This window comes from Aythya ferina, assembly GCF_964211825.1.
Source record: "Aythya ferina genome assembly, chromosome: 2".
NCBI classification, from domain to species: domain Eukaryota; kingdom Metazoa; phylum Chordata; class Aves; order Anseriformes; family Anatidae; genus Aythya; species Aythya ferina.
The window spans coordinates 38887723-38909840 of record NC_140297.1 but is presented as its reverse complement, the minus strand read 5'-3'; the positions used below and the strand labels follow the sequence as shown (position 1 = coordinate 38909840).

At 33.0% G+C, this 22118-nt stretch overlaps 1 protein-coding gene across 2 annotated transcripts in view; it reads right to left on the bottom strand.

Annotated features, from left to right (window-relative positions):
* The window catches only part of KCNH8 (potassium voltage-gated channel subfamily H member 8), a gene marked incomplete at its 3' end in the record, with an annotated part of 190712 nt that overhangs the window by 89354 nt on the left and 79240 nt on the right, over positions 1–22118 (bottom strand). For both annotated transcript variants that reach the window (XM_084509060.1, XM_084509061.1), the window contains exons 3-5: positions 18374–18505; positions 6631–6758; positions 3427–3667 (exon numbers count right to left, since the gene is read on the bottom strand). In XM_084509060.1, the coding sequence (XP_084365186.1) occupies positions 3427–3667; positions 6631–6758; positions 18374–18505 (501 nt within the window). The remainder of the gene's footprint in view (positions 1–3426; positions 3668–6630; positions 6759–18373; positions 18506–22118) is intronic.

Here is a 22118-nt window from a genome sequence, read left to right as displayed (position 1 = left end):
GTCAAAAAGTCAGAAAACATTATTTCACAAATATTAATTAAAACTAACAAAAATATATTATGCTTCTTATTGATATTTCATCCGTCCAGGCCCTAGACATACCTAATCTACAAATGAAGTACCCAGCTACTACATATGCAAATTAAGGGATAGGACAGAAACTTTTAAGTAAATAGTGTCATATAGCAGGCAATCTCACTCATCAATTGAGACGCCAAGATAATTATTTTATGTTCGCTTAAATACACTAATCTTAAGAAGGTTTTCTCTCCACCTCTTTATGATTTTAAGATACATAAAGCAGTCAAAGAGTTTTAAACTAAAGCAATTTATTAAAGCACTAGTATGTACAGGAAAAATCAAGCAAAAAATAATTTTAACTTTATTTTAACTTAATAATTTTAACTTAATTTGAGAAACCTTAATTACTTTCTGTAACCAACATCTTCTTCAAATGTATCATAAAATGGATTGTTATTATTTTTAATCTTCCGTTTGTATTTTAGATATCTTTAAAGGTTAAACCAGTTAAAACTCTAGCTAGATATGTTCTTTTCTCATAAATAGCTTAATTCAGATTAATACTCATAATTACCCTAACTAAGGTGAATACTTCCATATGTATTTTATAATGTTTAAGCACATGTTGAATTGCAAATTGAAAAAAAAAAAAAAAAAAAAAAAAAAATATTTTTTTTAGCCAGTATATTCATTCAAACTCTTCTGCATAAAGGAAACCTTATAATTTCCCTTCAACTGATGTGCAGACATCTCTCCTTTTTATAGACATGACTCCCTTTGATAACACAACTAAAAAGTAAGACATCGTAAATCCAAATAAAAGTTTATGCAAGTTATGTGCATAAAAGGAATATTATTCCATGTTCTGAGAAATATGAATGAAATCAAAGCAGATAGACTCTTTTTCCTCAAGCCATGATCATAGGGCTGTAAAATAGCTGAAGGCCCCATCTCAAGCAGAGTTTCCCATTGTCTGGCTGAGATGGTAGGATCATAAAAAAGAAATTTGCTCAGCACATCTCACTGGCTTTTCTCAGAGTGCACAGATCACTCATCAAAGTTGTGCTTGGCAGAGCCCCAGTGTAACAGTGCTCTCAAGCTTATGTGTAATTTTATGCATGTTGTCAATTTTACTATTTTCATTATGGTAACACATGTTCTGAGAAATTCATCCAGCATTTTAATGGACAAGGGACCATTAAGAGGTGACTATAAACATACTATTTTTCTATAAATTTAGTGCAGAGATTTATATGCAGAATGAGATTGTCCTGAAAATGCTCTATAAAACTTTCCCCAGGTCCACAAATTAAAAACAGAAAAAAAGTTGAGAAGCAATTAATTTGGGAAAAATCAAGCCGTTAATGAAACTGGGGGAGAAAAAATGGTATGTCACAGTACAGTATTTGTGGTTACCAGCAATATAAACTATGTAAAGAAGTATTCTCTAAGATTTTAAACAATTTTCTTTGAATATATTTGTTTCAATCCACAGTTTTATTTCCCGAATGATAGAGCTAAAGCTCTAACCAGAAAATATCAAGTAAAATTGACAGAGAATCTTGCTTTTATTATTATTATGATTATTTTTACCCAGTTACTCTACTGGTCATAGAAATACCATTGCTTTTGACTTATACTAGTATAAGAATTCTATATTTCCAGTAAAGGATATAAACAGAAAAGTAGCACTGAGCAATATGCCATCTGTCTTGCTACAAATGAAAACTACAACACATTAATCAGTCCCAGATTATACTCTCTTGTGCTCAGATTCTAATAAAGACAGTCATAACACAAGCCAGTTATCTACACCTGTATGAGGTGAAGGATACAACCTTCATTTTATTCAATTATCAAAGTATCTTAACTTTGAGTCTACTCTTTTCATAAACACAGAAAGACTCCCAGGTAGATCAAGTGGAATTATTTCATTTTGTATTCTTTAAAATGGAGTCACTTATGACTGACTAGAGTCATAACCTTACTGCATTCATACAGGAAAAAAAAAAGCCCTCTATGATCTGTATTGCAGAACAGATTTCTTACTGTAGTGTCTCAGTACCATTCAATATGGATCACTTGCATTAATCCGAGAGTCAGATAAGATGTCATAGTAAGTATAAAAGAGGAAGAGTACACCTTAAACACACTGGCAAATGAATGTCCAAAGGGGGAAACATTTCTACTTATCTATCATGAAAGCTGCAGCATATATACATATCTATCATAAAAGCTGCATGTTCAATCAGTAGCAGGGAAGCCAGTTTTATTGTCTACAGTAACCATATCAAAAAGATGGAATAAAGTTTACAAGTATTTTATTTTATTTTATTTTGTAAGAAAATCTCCTGTTAAACTATAGACATATAGAATCGTTCCTTAGTGTTTAAAGAGTTTCAGTCTTTAATTCTCCTAGAAAGGATCATAACATTGCTTTTAATGAATTAATACATATATATATATTTTTTTTCAGGAAAAAGATAGAAAAGTAAAGTTGAAAAACATTTTAAAATCTTAAGGTTATTTTATTCTTTTATTCATTTTCTTTCTCTGTTAGAACCTGCCCTAAGTCTTGTCACATTCAAGAAATACATGCTCAACTTTGTTTATTTATTTAAAATAACTTCACATACATATTATCAGAAGATCTGATGGTCAGTGTGACTGCAGTCAGTGATGTTACAATAAAAATGCTGCGAAAAAACCCTCTGTGTGACCCTAACCAGTGATTCTTTTCTATATATGTAAAGAAAGAAATAAAAGGTAATATAAGAAAAGAAAATCCTTTGCTATAATTCATTTGCTATTAGATTTCACTTTGTTTTCACTTTAATTCATTGAAGGTGTAGATATTAAACAGACCACTCAAATAAAAACTTTAAAGAAAGTACCAGATGCCAAGCTTAAACCACTTAAATTTTATCCCAGTTGTCAGTATAACTTATAGACATTGTATATTAGCATTACGGCAATGCAAATTTTAATCTCATGAAATTAATTTTTAAAATCTAATGATTTTCAACTTGTGGTCTGTGGGTCTTCTAAGTGGTAAATAAGAAAAATATGTTACAAACAACACTATTGTGAGGAACTGGGAAGATTTTAAGCATCTCCAGGGTAAAAAAAAAAAAAAAAAGAAAAAAAAAAGAAAAAAGGTTTTCAACCTTATGTTCAAACTCCCTTTTGAGAAATAGCAGGACTACATGAAGCACTTAAATGTAAATAAATGCAAAAGTTCAGGTAAAATCTCAAACTACACAACTAAAATTTATTTTCTTTAAAATCATGAAAACATATGATTTCCCCTCTTCTACATCGTATGGTTTGTGAAAACCTTTTTTTTTAAAAAAAAAAAAAAAGAAAAAAAAAAAAGACCCCAAACAAACTCCAGAGATATCTTACCAATGATAAAAAGAATTTCCACTGCAATGTCACTGACAGTTGTGCTTCGAGTTGTAGACAGCTCATCATGGCCAATAAAGCAAACATTATAAGGTACAGTCACAGCAACATAAAACGTTGCCAGTAAAATAAGCCAGTCCCAGCCAGCTTTAAAAGTGCTAAAATGCAATAAAATGAATTTGGATTTTTTTGCATCTGAAACTTTGTATTCTGGAAATGCTGGTTTATCTACAAAAACATTCTGAAAAGAGAAAAAAAAAATGTAATGAGACAAAACATTAATTTGATCACACAGACATTTTTTCTAATATAGCTTTTTTTTTTTTTTTTTTTTTTTCCCAAAAAATTACAAAGAAATATGACACTCAAATGCAGGCAAGAATTAAAATTGTAACATATCTTTCAAAAACGCAAACATATTTACATATTATTTTAAGCTTATGCAAATTCTTTGATATTTTTTCCTTTTTTTTTTTTTTTTTGAAGGAATTTTTGCTAAAAACAAATATTACAAATGCTGAAAGACAGATTATTTTTCACTGTTAGTGGAGAATTTTTCATCTTGAAAATCTGAATCGAAGAGTACTGTCTTTTAATCTAGTAATTAAAATACATCATAGAATTCATACATTATCTAAAAGCTACATTGATATGAAATATCGAGAATTTACCTGTAAAATAAAGATTAAAAATAAATTATAAAATGGATTTGATGTTTCCAAAATATTCAAAAAAGAAAAGTGTCAAAACATGTTGAAGAAAATATCCCGAACAAATTAAATTATTTTCTTAGAAGGAACAGAGATATAGGTTCCAATTCAAATGACTTGAACATTATATCACCAGTTCTATTGTGGGTTTAGATTAGATTTAGATTAATTCACAATCTCTCTAGAGAAGCCTATTTTACAATATTTTTTCTCGTCTTGGCTTCATACTAACATTTTTAACAAGATCTTTTTGTTGCTAACACAGCAACAATAACCTCATGTTTATTTAGATACATGGTTCTGATGATGGAATAGCTTTTGTGAATGTTGGGGCAGGAAGAAGATTAATGAGGAATGGAATAAATAGAATCAGAAGGGGATGGAATCTTGCAAAATATTTCTTCCTCTGTTGGGTGAATTCTGACTAAAAAGCAATGATTTTCTGCCAGACAGGCTAAAGTTTTGTGTACATAAGGACATAATACTGCAAAATGGGAATAAACCTATAGAATGGAATAGAAATTGCTAAAGACAAAATATCCTTCCTATGCATATTTTCAGAGTTGTGAGAGATTGTTTCAGACTAGGTCTAGCCTGGTCCAGTGGATTGGACAGCTAGCTGGAGAGCCCTGGCTTAGTGGTATGAAGGTATCCAGTTCACATGCCCTGAGACTGCTGTGAATCAAAGCACAATTAGTAAGAATTTCACTCTGATCTAAATTCCACTCTGATCTAAACCAAAATACTGAGGTAGACCCACCATAATATGGCTTTAGAACTGACTGCCTTCACTGTTAGATAATGTCTACCTTTGTCCTGTACCTTGAGTCTTTATCATCTAACAAAGGTCTCTGCATAAAAGACTTCAGTCCAACAAACAAGTTTTATAAATACTTAGCTTTCATCTTCCAGAGTTTAACTAAACCGCTTGCCCTGCTGAATAGCAGCATGTAGTTCATGAACAGTCTTGAGTTACTTACTAACAAAAATCTTGCTCACTGTCATTGTGCCCCCAATTAATGCTGTGCCAGTAATGAAGAGCCTTACAAAACAATATTGTGTATAGCAAGCTATGATTGCTTCTGATTTCAAAGTTACTAACTATGAATATAAAAAAAGACAACAGCATGACTCCAGACTTAATTACATTTGCGTTGTCTGTCATAACCTTTCTGTCTGTGCAATTCTTTTGAAATACTGATATCTTTGCCTTCTCCATTCCTAGTTCTCATTCATGAAACTGGGGGGCTGAATTCTCATTGTTGCTACCATTGGTCCATTCTTAATCACAAAAAAGAAGAAAATGTTCCACTTTTAATTTGAATTCAAACCCTTAAAAATAAATTCACTAAATGAAGTAAATGAGTGCTTAATACACACATTTTAAACCAGTATAATATCATCTGCACAGGGATTTTGACAGTACAGGAAAGTCACCAAAAGATATTTAAAAGTCACATTCCTAAAAATATTGCTGCACTATAAAAATATAATATTCTGCAGCTTTTTGTTGTTATTTTTTTACATTTCTTTAACATTTAATATTTTAAAACATTTTTAACATTCTAAAAAATTTAACACTTTAAAACTTTTTTCAGCATTAATCTTTTTCTCTTTAATTTTTTTTTAAATTAACATTTTTTATCATTTACAATTTACACTCAATGAAAGTGACTGTATGCCCCCTGAGACATATACCAGCTGTTTATTCTCATGTTCTTAGTCTAGCAAAGATTTTTCTGATATTAATTTCTAACGTAGTAATGTCTAGAGCAATGTATCTGTACTGCTGCTTAATTTTGGTGACCAATAAAAGGTGGTGGAACAACTAGATTTTCAGGGTGTTCATGATACATATCCTTTATCTACTTTTTCCAGGAGAAGAAGAGGAGACCATTTCTTTCTTGTGGCACTATCATGGATTTTCAAAGGTGTTTAAATAAATATTTTTCTCTCTAGTTCAGAGATCATGGGATCATCAGCAAATGGAGTCAGGAGACTGACCGTATTTTTCTGGTCTGCTTTGTGACCACATGTCTCTCAGCATCTCAGTCCTCTTTTTTTAACTTACAATTCCTTGACACATTTTGTCTTTTTACTTAATTTTAAACTTTTTTATAAACATATAAGAATATAGGACCTTACTTGAAGTAGAGTTTTTTGTTGCTAGTGAAAAACAAATAAACCAAATACTGTTCTGAGATTTTAAGAAAAACTGTTTCTGAGAAACAGTTCTGAGAAACTTAATAACAGGATTTTTCTGAGGTAAATGAATGTCTGATAGCTAAATACACTGCCTTGTTATATGAAGTTTAAAAATACAATAGTAGGTAGAACTGCACTTAAGTTTGCTTTACTCCTCTTGTTATGATATGATTAGGACATTTCTAAGGTAACTACTGACCTTTTACAACACTTTTTTTTTTTTTTTTTTCTTCCAAAAAAGAACGGTATAAAGAGTACATTAAAAAAATATAATAATAATTACACCTACATTATTAATTTTTAATTTGTTCTTCTCTCTTCTTTGTAGGTGTCCAGAGATATGATAAAGGACAGCTCTACTCCGTCTTCGAGCTGAATCAAAATGTGACCCAGCTCTTCCTCTTCCTTTCCATTTTTCTGTAGAACAGAAGTGAGAGTCCATTAAATCAGAAAGTGACACTTCAGCCTTTGAGAGTTGTACTATTGACATTTTAGAATTTGCTATAAATAAGATTAAATATACAGATTATACACACCTCTTTATACACCTATATATGCCTTTTACTGGTTTTAGTTAATATTTTGCAGTTAAAAAAAAAACAAAATCCCTCTCCTGAAGGGAAAATAAAAGTCACTGTTAAGTTTTAAGTCAAATGTCTTCACTCAATTCAGACGCAATTAATTCTATCATATGATTTCATAGGTAAGTTTACCAGTTCAGAACACGAAATCTTGATTACTGACAAGCTTCAAGAGTGCCTAGGATTAACCACTTCAAAGCAAGCAAACAAAGAAACAAACAAAAACAAACAAAAACAACAATTTACTTTCTCCTCTTGTGGTTTACTTTACAAAACTAAGACTTGTACTTGGCCTGCATTATATCAGAATGTGTTAATTTGCAAGCTTTCTCATTATTAATATTCAAATTTTAATTTAAGTCTTTTAGATTTCTAATTTTTCTTCCACATAGTCACTGTCATAATCATTTGACTTTTTTTTTTTTGTGACATAAAATCTATTCAGGTAAAAACTGGATACTCTTCTGAAAAGATTTTATTTTATTTTATTTTATTTCTTCTATTCAGATATCTGTAACTCTCAGTCATGGGAAAAAAATATTCTTGCTTATACAGCAGTAAATTCAAGGTAACTCCGCTGACTCTGATGGAATTACAGAGAATTGACGCCAGGGTAAATGAAAGCAGACATTTTGCAATGTGTCAGGATTCAGGAAAAAAAGAAATTGTGCGAATAAAGGAAGAAGCTGCCTGTCAAACAGGTTTAATTAAAGTCAACTCAATGCATACAAATTAGGGAGAAGGGGGGTCAGGGGGAAAACAAACAACACATTTAGTACAGGCTGAAATTAACAAGAAAAATAGCTACATCTTGAAACCTGCCTATGAAAAGGAAGAAAGATTGGAATTATAGAAAATGGGTGCATTTTTGTCTATACAAAGAAGCAGCATAAATAAAGAAAAGCTATAAGAAACAAAACTTTCCAAACTTTTTAGTGAAGAATGCTTCACTTAATTCATGTAAGAAACCTCCCAAGATGATGATTTTTTACATGTCAATGAGGAGGAGAAAGGGTAAAAAAAAAAAAAAAAAAAAAAAAAAAAACATGTTAAAAAAGCTGCACTGCAAATCAAAATTAGCGACTTGAAAGCTGTGGAAGGTGGAAGAAGAAGCCCCACACTTCATACTGCAGTTTCCTTATCTCCATTTTCTGTCTACAAAGCATAAAATTGCCAGAAACAAAGAAATGTAAGACAAATTTAGAAAATGCTAAAAAAAAAAAAAAAAGACAACTTTTTTTTTCTTTTAAACTTCCATCTCTCAGTTATCAAACCATTTAAAACACAAACTAAATTTTTAAAATATTCATAAATTGTGGGTGATTGCAGACTGCTTCTCCACTTCCCTGAGCAAAAAATCTGAATTTCTTGAATTGGGTCTCCATTGTAGGGTTGGATAGCTGTATATATTTTTGCCATTTCAGTTTAGAATCTTCAACACTTTTTACAGGCTTCATTTTCTTAGCTTTCTCAACCTAAATTGTCATGCTAGATGAAGCCAACTCTGCTGCTTTTCCAGGTAGGCGATAACACATGCTTCAGACATGCTATCAGACATGTTGAGAAAGCAACAAACTATCTTAGACCAGGTTTTGGCTAGAAATATTTTCAGGACTCTTTCACCAAATGTTTTGTTCTCACAATTCCTTGTATTTAATACCTCTTAGGTCTTTAACCTAAAAAGCACAAGATAGTCCACCCCAGTATGCGGTGGATACAACAGCCTATGTGCGTTGAGATCCATGCTGAGTCACGTTGCATAAAGCAGGCACAGTGCCTTCAGGTAGAGTTTCTTTGAGTGCTTTCAGCAACCCCGACAATGCAAGGTTCTTCTAGCACAGCAGTCCATTCAAGCAGGTCCTCTTTCCAGAATAACATACAGTATTCAAGATATGGATACACAGTCGCTTTATGTAATACCAAAATAATACTGTCAGCTTTGTTCCTAACGGCTCCTAAATTTAGATTTGCCTTTTTCGCCTCGCCTCGCCTCCCCTCCCCTCTCCTCTCTTTTTCTTTTTTTTTTTTTTTTTTTTTACCCATTGAATACCGAGCTGAAAACTATCCACAACTCCAACATCTATTTCCAGAATGGTAAACATTACTACAAACATAATCAAAGTAAATACAGTCAGGTAAGACTATTTTTTTTCCTATGTATTACTGCTGCTGATTTTACACTCTCTGTCCACTCTTTAATAAAAGTTCCTTATAAGATTTTCAATTTCATGTGCCACTGATCTAATAATATTTTGGTTTAGATGGATCCCATCTCTCCTACATAAGTTTAACATTCCAGCTAATAAGAGTTCTGTATTCCTTAACCTACTCAGGCTGTGGGGCTTGATGCGGTACTTAGAATGACAGTAGTTGTATGTTTGCACAGCCAGTTGCTTCTATCACAGAGTGGTTCTCCATATCCAATTCACTGATCAGTATTCTGAAGGAAATAGTTGTTTTTTTTTTTTTTTTGTTTTGTTTTAATATACAGCTGTTTATTACTGATATTTAAAAATTGTTATGTACCTAACAGATTCACTTTCCTTTCGAAGGATGTTAGACAAAAAGACACCACAGTGAATCCAACCAGTAGAAAGGCACTTTAAATGCTGCTGTTTTATTTTTATATTGTGCTTAAAATCAAAAGGATTTCTCATCTTCCCAAGTACTGTAAGAAATCAGTGTTTTAGAAAAAGCTGTTTGGGGGTTCTGTTGCCTGGCACTTTTATACACTTCTTCCTTTGTGGTGATAATCCCCCCTAAATAGGTGTTAAAAAGGATGTTTTGCAATTTAGTCTTAAGTCCCTTTTTAGTTGAGAAATATGGTAATATGTTTTTTAACTCTCTTGATGTTGTTCAATGCCTTTTTTGTTTCTTTAACGAGATTAGCTATAGCAACACAATCACATATGACAATCTCAGAAGTCTTTTCCAAGAAAAGAAACTAACAAGAACCCTTCTCTGCCAATCTTACCACTACTCTCATAACAGCTTGAGAACTCATAAACTTGTCATGCACATGAAAAGCATCAGAAAATGCAAATGCCTTTGTAGCCAATGACATTTTGTTTTATAAAAACATGATATATCAAGCTTACATCAATAGAAAGTGGAGATTTAATTCTTTTCTTGTCCTTGCATTAAAAGTCACAAATTCTGATGGGCTCCACTACGCTTGTGCTGCCTTAACAACACAATACAAAAGAACCTGATTTACTGACCAAATTCAAACCTAACCTATGTCTGCTCTCCTTTGAATCACAACTGAGTAGTCAGAGAATAGCACTGGATATTCCTTGGAAAGCAAATCCGTCCCATACATTCAGAACCATGTTAATCTTGAGCCATGCAATCTACAGTGAGTAACTCCAATGTGACCCAGAAACGTTACACTCACTCCATAGTAGACAAGCTGTGGCATGAGGGAGAACATGAAATAGATGGATTTTCAAATAGTGAACCTGCTCAAGCCAGAAATGTTGCACGCTACTGGAAAAAAACAAAACAAACAAACAAACAAAAAACAACCAACCAACCAAACAAAAAAAGTCTCATCATCCTTGATATTTTTCTTATGGCATTAATTTGTATCCCTTTGAAACAACTCCATTCACATTTTTCCTCAGGTTATGTATTATTACTAAAAAAAAAAAAAAAAAAAAAAAAAAAAAAAGTAAAAAGGAAAGGAGGAAGGGAAGGAAGTAGGGAGGCAGGGAGGGAGGGAGGCAGGGAGGGAGGGAGAGAGGAGGGGAGGGAGGGAGGGAGGAAAAAACACCACCACACACAAAATCCAAACCAAACCAACCAACCAAAAAACCTCCAACACATTAGTTAAAAACACCAGCTACATTGGGTGTTTAACTGCCCAACAAGGTGTTGTATAACATACACTACCAGTATGGATCTTTACCACAGAAAGTTTTGCATAGAATTATATATGACATGAAAGATTAACATCTAGTATCTCATTCATATTACATAGGAAAATCGAAAAGATTGATCTGTTTTTACTTAAGTAATCATATCAGAATTATTTAAATGAATAGTAGCAGTCTAGACAAAGATTTCTGAATCATCTTCCAGATTTCAGGAAATCAAATAAACTCATAAAAACCTGCAGTAAGCACAGTAAAAGAGAGTTCATACTAGACTGAAAGTGATTCTCCAGCATTCTGTGGGTGACATAACTAAATAAAAAGCTCAGAAGTGTATTGAAAGGAATAAACAGAAAATCCTTTAGACCAAGAGTTTAAATTTTATAAGGCATCTGTAAACCCATGCAGGAGCAGGTGGCACTGAAACATAACTAAATACATGTGTTGATTCTCTTTAGGAAAAAATAAAATGTCTACTTAATTAAAATAGATAATTTCCCTGTGGTTTGGAATAAAACAAGTATTTTATGCATCACAATATCTTTTAGAATGTTAGAGAACAAGCAACCTGCACTTCTTAAATTTAACTCAGAAGAGAACATACTGAAAATATGTGAATGAAGTAGAGTAAAGCAAGGTAAAATATTCTGAGGGTTACATTTTTAAAATGCACACTTAAGTAACCGTATTCATGTAAAGTAGTTCCACTGCAGACCAGGACAAAGCCCTGGTCTAAAGGCTGGAGACTGCAAATTTGGATCTCTCAGAAGTATTTTATTTATTTATTTATTTATTTACAGCTTTTCACAGCTTTTGAGTAAATAGTGTGGATTGAAAAGACAGATTTCACCAGCACGGACAAGTCCATAACTGGTTGCTACGTTCTTTTATTATTATTACTTTTTTAACATCTGCACAATCTAATTAGCTCCATGGCTCTATTCCATTCTCAACCACCTGATTGTCTCTGCTGTCTTGTTTGCTTGCCAGATGAGGCTGTAAGACTGACTCAGACACACTGCCTATCCTTCAAACAGTATAAACATATTAAGATGTGATGGACGGACGGACGGACGGACAGAAGGAAGGAAGGAAGGAAAGTTGATTTTGAGGAACACAGGGTAAGGCAATATGAAAAGATTTTGAACAAACAGGAAAAAAAAAAGAAAAAAAATAAAAAACAAACAAACAAACAAACAACAAAAACAAAAACAAAACAAAACCAAAACAAAAACAACAAAAAAAGCAAAAGCAAAAACAAAAAAACACCATAGGGAAGGCTGGTGTGAGGTTTTTCTAGGTTTTTAAAAAAACTTTCACTAACTTCCAGGTATTATTCTCCAGGGTACACCACATCAGCAGTTGTCAGTATAAAGAAAACTGATACAAACATGCTTTGTTATTAATGACAGTATAAAAGCACTATCATGGCCAATATGCTGCAGGAGGTCTGTTAGTTTCATGACATATTTGTTCTGTCAACAACAGTCAAATGTTCATGGAACTATTAGCTGTATGGTGGATCCAAGTTAGCCTCTAGCCACTTTTTTCCTCTGTTAACTGATTAACTGATTCAATGAGAAAACGTACTTAATGCACATGCCAGCTGAAAAGCTCTAAATATTACAAAATATTTTCAAAGAGACTAATTTTTACACAGACACAAATGTATGATCTTCATCATTTTAATATTACACCTTCAGAGAACAATAAGAGAAAAGAAGCAATGGTATACATTACTCCTTGTCACACGTATTGGAAAGACTTTTACATAGCAGTAAGCTTAATGATATAAGTTGCTGATTCTTCCATCATGAAGAATTAGGAGGTGGAAGAAAGACACACAAAGACCAGGGATTTCTCTTTCTCTCTACCTCTACTTTGGTTGTTGAAGGGTGTGCATTCCCCCCAAAAAATATATATTTTATATAATATAATATAATATATATATATATATATTTTCCCCAGAAGCTGGTATTTAGACATATTTCATAAAATTCAGAATTGAAACAAAAATAAAAATCCAAGTAGGTGCATCTTTCTTTGGCTACTTCTAACAATAGACAGATCCAACAGAACAAGGAAGGTAAAGTGATTTTAAGCTATTTCTGTTTCTTAACACTACTGCTTTCTCCCAGGTTTTACCTGAAAAGTTGCAAAATCTCTAATAAAATAAAATACCCCAACTCAAAAAAAAGACAAAACTATTTCATAACTGCATTAAAATAGTTTATTTGCCAACTCATTACTCCACATTTATAAAGCATTATCGCACTAGGGGAAATATAGTCATTTTGATTATGCTACTAAATTTGAAATATACCTTCTAATTTATCTGAAGTGACTATTGATATGTAGTTATACAGAACAAAATTTATTGTTAAATATTTTTTTGCTGGGTTACTACTTATTATTCAGCTTTTTTTTTTTTTACATGTCTTTTATTTCCTGATTCTTAAAGTCATTGAGAAACTTTTCATTGACATCCACAAGCAATAGTGCATTTCTGTGCATGAATATAATATTTAGGGCCATAAATTCAATGAATTTAAAGTGCTTCACTCTATCCCCCCTTTTAATTCCATCATAATGGAATGATTAATGATTAATTAATGGAATGATTAATGATTAATTCATGTACTTTACTTACTGATATTTTTTACTCCAAAGTGTTTATTTATTTATTTTATTTCTAATCTGAAGTGGTGGTAGTTTCACACTCATTGATGTTTTACATATTAATTAAATAAATGATTTGCACAGATGTTGATAATACAATATAAACTTGCTCACTTGGAAGGTTAAAATGAGAATAAAAACACCTGAGTAATTTCTACCTTGTAATGGAAGCAAGAGTTTTGACAAATAAGGACTTGTTTTCTTAATACATTTATCTACAATTCAGAACCAGATCAGTCACCTATAAAAGCATTTTGTGGACAAGACAGTTTTTCCAAATGTAAGGCATGGGAGAAAGAGAGTTGTTTGTTTTGTTTTGTTTTTAAAGTTAGTTTAAAGAGCTAAAAAGAGCATAAAAGTTCAAAAACCTGTCTGTTTTTATGTGGTCAATGAAACACCTACAAATTCTCTGATTTCTTCTCAAGGAATTATTTTTTCAGTATATGAAAATGACAGGAGATGAAATAAAACTGTTTTAAACCTTGAAACTGTCTTTGCTACAGCTAGGCAGAACTTGATTTTAATAGACATTATTTATGGAGTCTTTGTAGGACCTCAAAGTTGCTCAGATGAGCCACTGCATGAACTAGTTTCAGTATAGCTGCAAATATAAGTGAATTCTGCAAACGTTTCAGCTACCCTTACTTGTATTTCTTAAGACAGAGTACATGTACATTATACATCCTAGTTCACTTAGTCTCCTAATTAAGAAAATGTAAGACACCAGGCTATGTCTAGGCCTGTGAAATTCTTAAGTTTATTTACAAGGTTCTGCAAACCTAACTCCCTCTATCTATCCTCCAAAACACAAACCATAACATACTGCACACACAACTTTGAAGATCTCTTCTAATTGGCAATGCACATACTGAACACATTTGTGTTTTTTTCCATGACGTCTGCTGTCAGTCTTACATGTTTGAACTAGCAAACTCTGAAAGGAAAATCTGAAGATATTTTCCACTGTCTGTTCTCAACATATTCCAACAACCAGAAAACCACCAAGCTAAAATACAAAACAGACAAAAAACTCCTACAAAACTCATCTTTTGATAACTTGTCTTTTAAAAATCTAGGGATGCTTGCATGAGTTTATCCAGGAACCAGTGAGTCAAATGGTAGCTAATGCATTTGTTCTCTCATCCTTCCAGGATATTCTCCAGAGTACATGCTGCCTCCTCAACATCTCCATATTCATTTGCTTAAGAATCAGTTTTTTTGTTTTTCTTCTTTTTTTTTCTTTTTTTCCTTTTTTTTTTTTCTTTTTTTCCTTTCTCTCTCTCGACATGTACTGCAAAGGACATTTCTTCCTCACCTCCATATTTTTAAAACTTTTTAAAACCACCATTTACTTTTAAAACTTGGTATAATGCTAAAGTAATGGCCACGAAGATCAATATTTCTACGGGTTCAAGACTCAAACACAACATATTTGCTTTCATAGAGAAGGTGCAAAGGTATATGCTCACATGTTAAAAAAAAAAAAAAAAAAGAGCAGAAAAGACAGCTCTGTGTGTGTCTCCTAGGTGTTTGCAGTCTTATGCAATGAGCAAGAGTAAAGCAGGTTCTCCTTACCGAGGACAGGAGATTCAGACTCTTTCTACTCTGATGGTCAGCCAGAAACAAAGCCATCCTTGAGAAGATGTAACAGAGTCAAAGAACAAAGGTTTCCGTGACATGTAGTTCCTTTGAGCAGAGGAGTCAAACTATTCTGCTATCTCACCTCCTGTATTGACACAAGTGCACGATGTCCCATTCATCCTGAAACAATTCTACCTGCTTTAAATAATGTATATCTAGGTGACAGTACATCCCTTTCTAAACACCCTGTCTCCTGACAGGCATAATGTGTTTTAAAACTAAGTTTTGTGCTCTGAATATTCACTGCTGTAGCTTGATCAAGAAGTATCTGAGAACAATTAAGCAGAATAAATCAAATCAATCTGCATGTTGCAAAATTTATTAGTAGAGACAATCCTTGTCCTCAGCAGCCTTTTTTTTTTTTTTTTTAAACACAAAAATATGGAATATAAAATGGTTGACATATGGTATTTCACTTTGGCACACCGAAAAGAAACACCTCTCCCTCCAACAATGTGTAATCAAAATAAATCTGTCTTCTTAGAAAGAATTAATAGGAAGTAAAAAATGGCTCACCATTTAAACCGTAACACTGCAGCTTATTTTAATCCATGGTGGGAAAAGTGTCCAGCTTTTCATTCACAATTATTATTGGGATAAAAGCATCTTTTCCAACAGGAAGGCTAACCTGGCAGGGAAGCCTTTCAACTAGGAATGATGGGAGGAGACTAGATGACATATTTCCTGGGGGGGCAGGTAACTGGGAACAAACCTATGCATTAGGACAGGATGAGGGCCAGCTAGCAGGCAAGCAGCTTGCCAGGAAAAACCTGGAGGTTTTGGTAGCTACCAAGATGAGCATGGGCCAACAATGTGCCTGGTGGTAAAGAAAGCCAACAACACTGTCGGCAGAATTAGAAAGAGGGTTGCCAGCTGGTTAGGGGGGATGATCTCCTCAGTACTAGTGAGATTCATCGTAAATGCTGGTTCCAGGTCCGGGCTCCCCTTTAACAGGACAGAAATGGACACACATCAACACAGTGAGTCCAGCAAAGGGCCACAAAGATGACTAGATATTTGGAGCATCTAACACATGAGGAGATGTTGAGAGAGCTGGGACTGATCTGTCCAGAGCAGAGAAAGACCAGGAGGAAAAATAGTGTGTATAAATACCTGATAGGGAGAAATACAGAGGAAGCCAGACTTTACTTAGTGGTACCTAGTGAAAAGACAAGAGGCCCTGGGCACAAACTGAATATACGAAATTCCATTTTAACATAAGGATTTTTTTTTTTCACTTTGTAGGCAGTCATATATTGGAACAGGTTGTCCAGAGAAGTGGTAGAGTCTCCATCCTTGGTAATACTCAGGACACATACTAAGTTCTATCTGACCCTGCTTTGAGTAGGTGAAAGGGAATTGGTGTAGACATTCTCCAGAGGTTCCTTCCCACATTAAATATCAGGTGATTCTCTGGTTAATATTTATTACATATATTTTTTATACTAATGATGGAGTATATTTCTACAACAAACTTACAGGTGTGGCAACAAATGCAGTGCTGAAACCAAACTGACAATATTGAAAAGATGAGGGCTCTAAGAACATTGCCATTAAATAGGGTGCATGATGTCATGGAGGGAAGTGATGGTAAATTAAGTTTTAAAACAAAACTGAACAAAATAAAAAACATGAGGTGCTGATTGTCACAGCACTTCTTAAGGACTGTGTTACACAAGTTTTTCCCTTTATCTTACAAAAAATTTCAAGAAAAAGTCCTCTCTAATCATTGCACGATAGGACTAATTTCATTGGAAACTTTTATACAGAGGAAGAAAAGAAAAGAATCTGTTAAATTTGTATTTAAAATGAGACATTCAAAAGAAAAGGTCACAGACAGTGTCTGACATTTGGGCTGGGTAAAGGAAAATCAGGCAAAAAAGTGGACTTTTGCAGTCACATTGGCACAAAGGAGCAACTGAATGTGTGAACACATGAGATAAAATAGATAAATGTGCTGCAGAAAATCAAAGGGAAAATCAAACAAATATCTCCTTATAATAAAACTTATGGTTTTATTATAATAAAACCATAAGTTTTATTATAACATGAGTAACAAGGGAAGTAACAGCTAGGGATCAGGAAGTAACAACCAGGATCAGAATGTAGCACACAAGACAGCCAAACCTCATTAGTCATAAATTTATAGCAATTCTTAAAACTCAAGCCGCCAACACAGAGCAAAAAAAAAAGAATGGGCATTTTCTGGTGTAATGCAACTCTGCATGAGTATGTTCACAGTCAGAACATGGTTGGGATCTAGAAGGAATATTAATTTTTAAATGTGTAACAGAAAACATGAGTTAAAATCTGCTTAGATTTTCAATTTAACATGAACCCACATCAAAAGCTGGAGACCACTTTAATCCATCCTAAACTAAGTATTACAGCTACAAAATGTTTAACAGATAAACAATAGTTCAACAATAATAATCGTCATAATTCCTACACCTATTTCAAACTATCACTGGTATTTTAAATGTGATTTTTCAGTATTCTGAAAATTTGCATCTCTCATAATGTAAATAATTAGCCTTAGAGAACATATGTTCAGACAATTTCTATTCTGTATGATTCTATACCATGTTTTAATAAACAATTTTCCTAAAACTTTCATAAGTGTAATGTTTCCTGTTTTTTTTTTTTCTTCAACATGAAGTGATTGGTTGAAGTTTTATGTAAAGGGAATCTGCAAATATACTTAGTATTTCATTAGGGACACAGGTGTTGGACTCAATGATCCTTGTGGGTCCCTTCCAACTCAGATATTCTATGATTCTATGATTCTTCCATCTTTCAGCTCAGAAATTCTGTGATACATTTTCTTAAATAAGTGAAGAATGTAAAATCCCTCAATTATTCAGGGTTGAAAAATGAAGATGAAATTATTTCTCCAACTGTAGAGAGGAGGCAGACATTGTTAGAATAAATATTAATTTAAGAATTTTCATTAACACAGGGAAACAACATTTTCTGTTTTGAGTACAAAGAAGTTATAAAAGAAAGATGCATTACAATTCTAAGTAAATATTATTTTTATTGAAAAACTAATATTAAAGAGCAGCAAAATTGAATACAAATTGTTAGATTTCCAAAGAATAACATGATCTGGAAGGACAGATCATTATTAATTATTAATTTATTCTTTGTAAATCTAACAGGTCTCTGATTTAACAGTGTGCATGAGAGAGAGTTTAAGTAGCTGTGACTCTCAAAAACTACATTCTTATCAATATTGGTTTCAATTCACACAAACCTTCCTTTTTGTCTTCTGCAGCAATCTTCACTTTTGTGTCTGTTATATCTTTGAAAGAGGCCAGAAAGAGTACTACATCTCCTTTTTCATTCTTTATGGGAACAATATCCAATAGGCACCAGAATGAAGACCCTGTAAGGATAAAGAATGAATTTAATTCAAACAGCTGTCTTTTAGCAGAGAGAGGAGGGGAAAAAAAAAAAAAAAAAAAGTAAAAACAACAACAAAAAAAAAGTGTATTACTAAATCTACAACTAATGCAATTCTAAAAAAAATATCTTATTTAAGAGGTCAGTTGTCAGGAAATCACAGATGTTCAGCTCATGTAAATCTGTTTGCATCATTGGTTGAAGCTCAGTAATACTGCTTTCTCTGGAAGTAAGGCATTAATTTAAATGCAAAATTTATCTGCAGGGATCATTAATAGAATTTAATGAAACTGCTTACTCCTCTGATACCATGCGTTCCTTTGAACTCTCAACTGATGTTGCTTATTTTACTGGAATAGCTTTCACTTTGTTAACTTGACATCTGAAGCTTCCAGGTTTACTATAAAATCATTTTACTTTAATCATCTTGCTTGATACTCATTAAAATCTCTTGACAGAAGACCTGATAGTCACTAATTCAAAGATATTTAAACTAATCAGACATCAGACTTAGAATAGAAAATCTAAATGCTTGATTCAAAGTAACTTAAGCTAAGAAAGAATTAACTCCTCACATTTTACAGGTAAGATTTATAATACAAGACATTTTCTGTAAAATTAATATCAGTTTTTTTCTTACTATGTATAAAGGTCAGCTTGCTAAGGTGTTAATTAAACAACACTGAGGTTGACAATATTTTTAATTTTTTTGCCAAACTTTCTCTTCCCAGATCTGGTAAATAATTGGACCACTTTCAATAGGTATTTTCACTGATTCTGTTATGTCATATTTGCAAGATATGTTGTTCAATTCCAGTGGAAACATTTACAGGTCTCCCATTAACACAGACCACTTGGAACAGAATATAATGAATGTTATATGCTAGGAGTGTAATGGAGATTTCAGCAAGCACCCTGGATCCCAATCCCATCCATTCTGGGACAATTCAGCTCAATGCCAGGTTTTGTTTTTCAGTTTTTGGCTATCAATACTTCCTATCTCCAATTATCCTTCTCTCCTTCTCCTCCTATTATTTACAAGGTATATAATTACTGTTACAGTATGTTTTTGTTTGTTTGTTTTTTAGTTTTAAATTTAAAATTTATTGGAGATTTCTTTCTGTTTCCATATTCATTTTCATCCCCATCATACTCCTATTAACATTCATTTACAACAAAAGTATATTTTCATTCAGAAAAGAACAAAGTTCCTTCAATGACTGCTGCCACTACTGCCATACTATCAGCTGTGCTTTGGAGCTGTCCTTCGTAAAAACAAGCAGATTAGTTATTTCCTCCTCTTTTTTCCTTCTGATTTCTGCAGTTCATTTCAAGAGAAAATGAACTGAACACACCAAGATCACAATTAATCGAAGTTAAATTTTCAACTGGAAGTTCTCTGTCTGTTAAAAGATGTAGGCAAGCATGGGTGGCGAAACTGCAACTTTCCTTTTGAAGGGCCTCTGAAGATGAAGGTGTAGAAGTATGTTTGAAAAGAAATTAATCTGCTTTTCTTTATCCTGGGTAAACTTCCCAAGAGGCAGGCTTTGACACTGGTTGAGTCACCAGATAATGTTTCCACTCAAGGAGACTTTTCCACTAAGTTTCCACTTTAAAGTAGAGATAGGGAGAATTGGAAACAGAAGGAAGGTAGATTGGGTAAGGACAGAGAAATTGTGTGAAAACAGACTGACTTTATATTAGGTTTAATCATTCTCATTTTGAGGTTGTAGAGAGAGAGCAAAAAAGAAGCTCTTTTAAAAGAAGGTAGAACCGACATCAGAAGCAATATATTTCTATTCTTCCCTCTTTCTTTTTAATTTTCCAGTCTTAATTCAAATTTATATGGACATAGCTTGTTTTACCAAAACTTTTGGGAAAAACTGCTTAGTGCTGTTACTGTCAGAAATGTTATATAGAGCCAACACCTTATCAATCTGAAGTGGTGTATTCAAAGAGAAGAGGTAGCATTAAGCAATTTTACTTTATGGCTTAAAAATAGAATCACAGATATCTGTGGAATATTATTATAACTCTTAAACTATTCATGTTCTTTCTTTTAAAATTTTATGTTGTGTATTCTAGCAGTAGCTTCAGTTGGACAAAAAACTGTTCTCAACTTCATCTTCTTAACAATACTAATAGCAGCCTTTTCTTTTAAACATCTGTTGAAATCTCCAGAAATACATGTGTATCTTATTCTTTTAAATTGTTTCACATCTTTTTGACATACACACACAAATAAATCATCACAGCTGTTTAAGGCAGAAAGTTAGAGATATTAGATACATCCATATAAATCTAACTCAGTTATGCTAAGAAGCACATCTGATAACTTTATCTGAAGTGATATATGTTTAGGGGAGTAATTGTAACACTGCCATCAGTAATAATTAGAAATAGAGACAAATATTTTCAGTGTTTCATGCTGTAATGCTTTTTCTCTTTTGTTAATGTGTATTTGAGCTTTTTAGCTGGTGAATACTAGTCACTGAAATCATGTAATGTCATTTTCTGATTCTCTTCAATCATATTTTCTGTCATCTGTACTACTCCATGAATGTGTGTGATTTTATTTTTATTTTTATTTTTATTCTTTTAAGCAAAGCAAGTATGCTTAAGAAATAGTACCAACAACTAAAGAAAACACATATCCGATACATGCATAGGATACTTCTCCCTCAAAGAGTTCTCTGTTAGTGCTTAGCATAACAGAGTTGCAGATCTTGACATTACTTATACACTCAACCTTTAAAAGTTCAAAGTTTACTTTTTGGGGGTTTCTGCCATTACTCTGAAGTGTGCAAATATATATGAAATACTCTTCCAGACTAGAGGAGATGACCCAGTTTAAGCCAGGACTAGATCATATGTGCTTGCACTCTGTCAAGAACAGAAGTATGCCACATTTCACTCCGGATGAGCATTCTTGGAAAAATGTACTTATCCAATGCAATCAATTATACTGCTTTTACTGAAAGCCAACACTGTATAATGCTATAAGCCAAAAGAAGAACTTTCTACTCACTGAAAAAAGTAATGCAGATATAGTTCTTTTGAGTGCACTCATCTGTGAGGAAGAAATTTCTTCCCTGCTTCAGATGGTGCACACAAAGGTTTTCTGTATTGCCAGGCGTTGTCTATCAAAGACATTTCTTTTGGAGGTTTATTTATATACAGACCTTTATTGCTCCAAGCCACTACTCTTTGAGGAAGAGTCTAGTCTTTCTCTTGCATTATGAACTGAATGTTCAAAATATATTTTAATATCCTCAAGGGCTATAGAAGTACATCTCAGGAAAGGAGAAAAGAGACCAAATGAAGCATAATCTTATCACAAATCAATTTAGCTACAGTCCACCTTTCATATATACATAAAAAAGAGAATGCTTTATAGTCACTCTCTCACCCTCCATTTCTACCTTTCCTCACTCTGACAGTTAGAAGTCTCCTTAGACTGAAATCAAAACAAAGGTCAACAGGGCCAGGAACTTAAAAAGGAGATTTGATAAAAAAACCCTTGCCATCATAGCACCAATAACCTTTAGAACCAAGTATTCCTGTCATTTGAAAATAAGGTCTGCTTAAACCGAGGA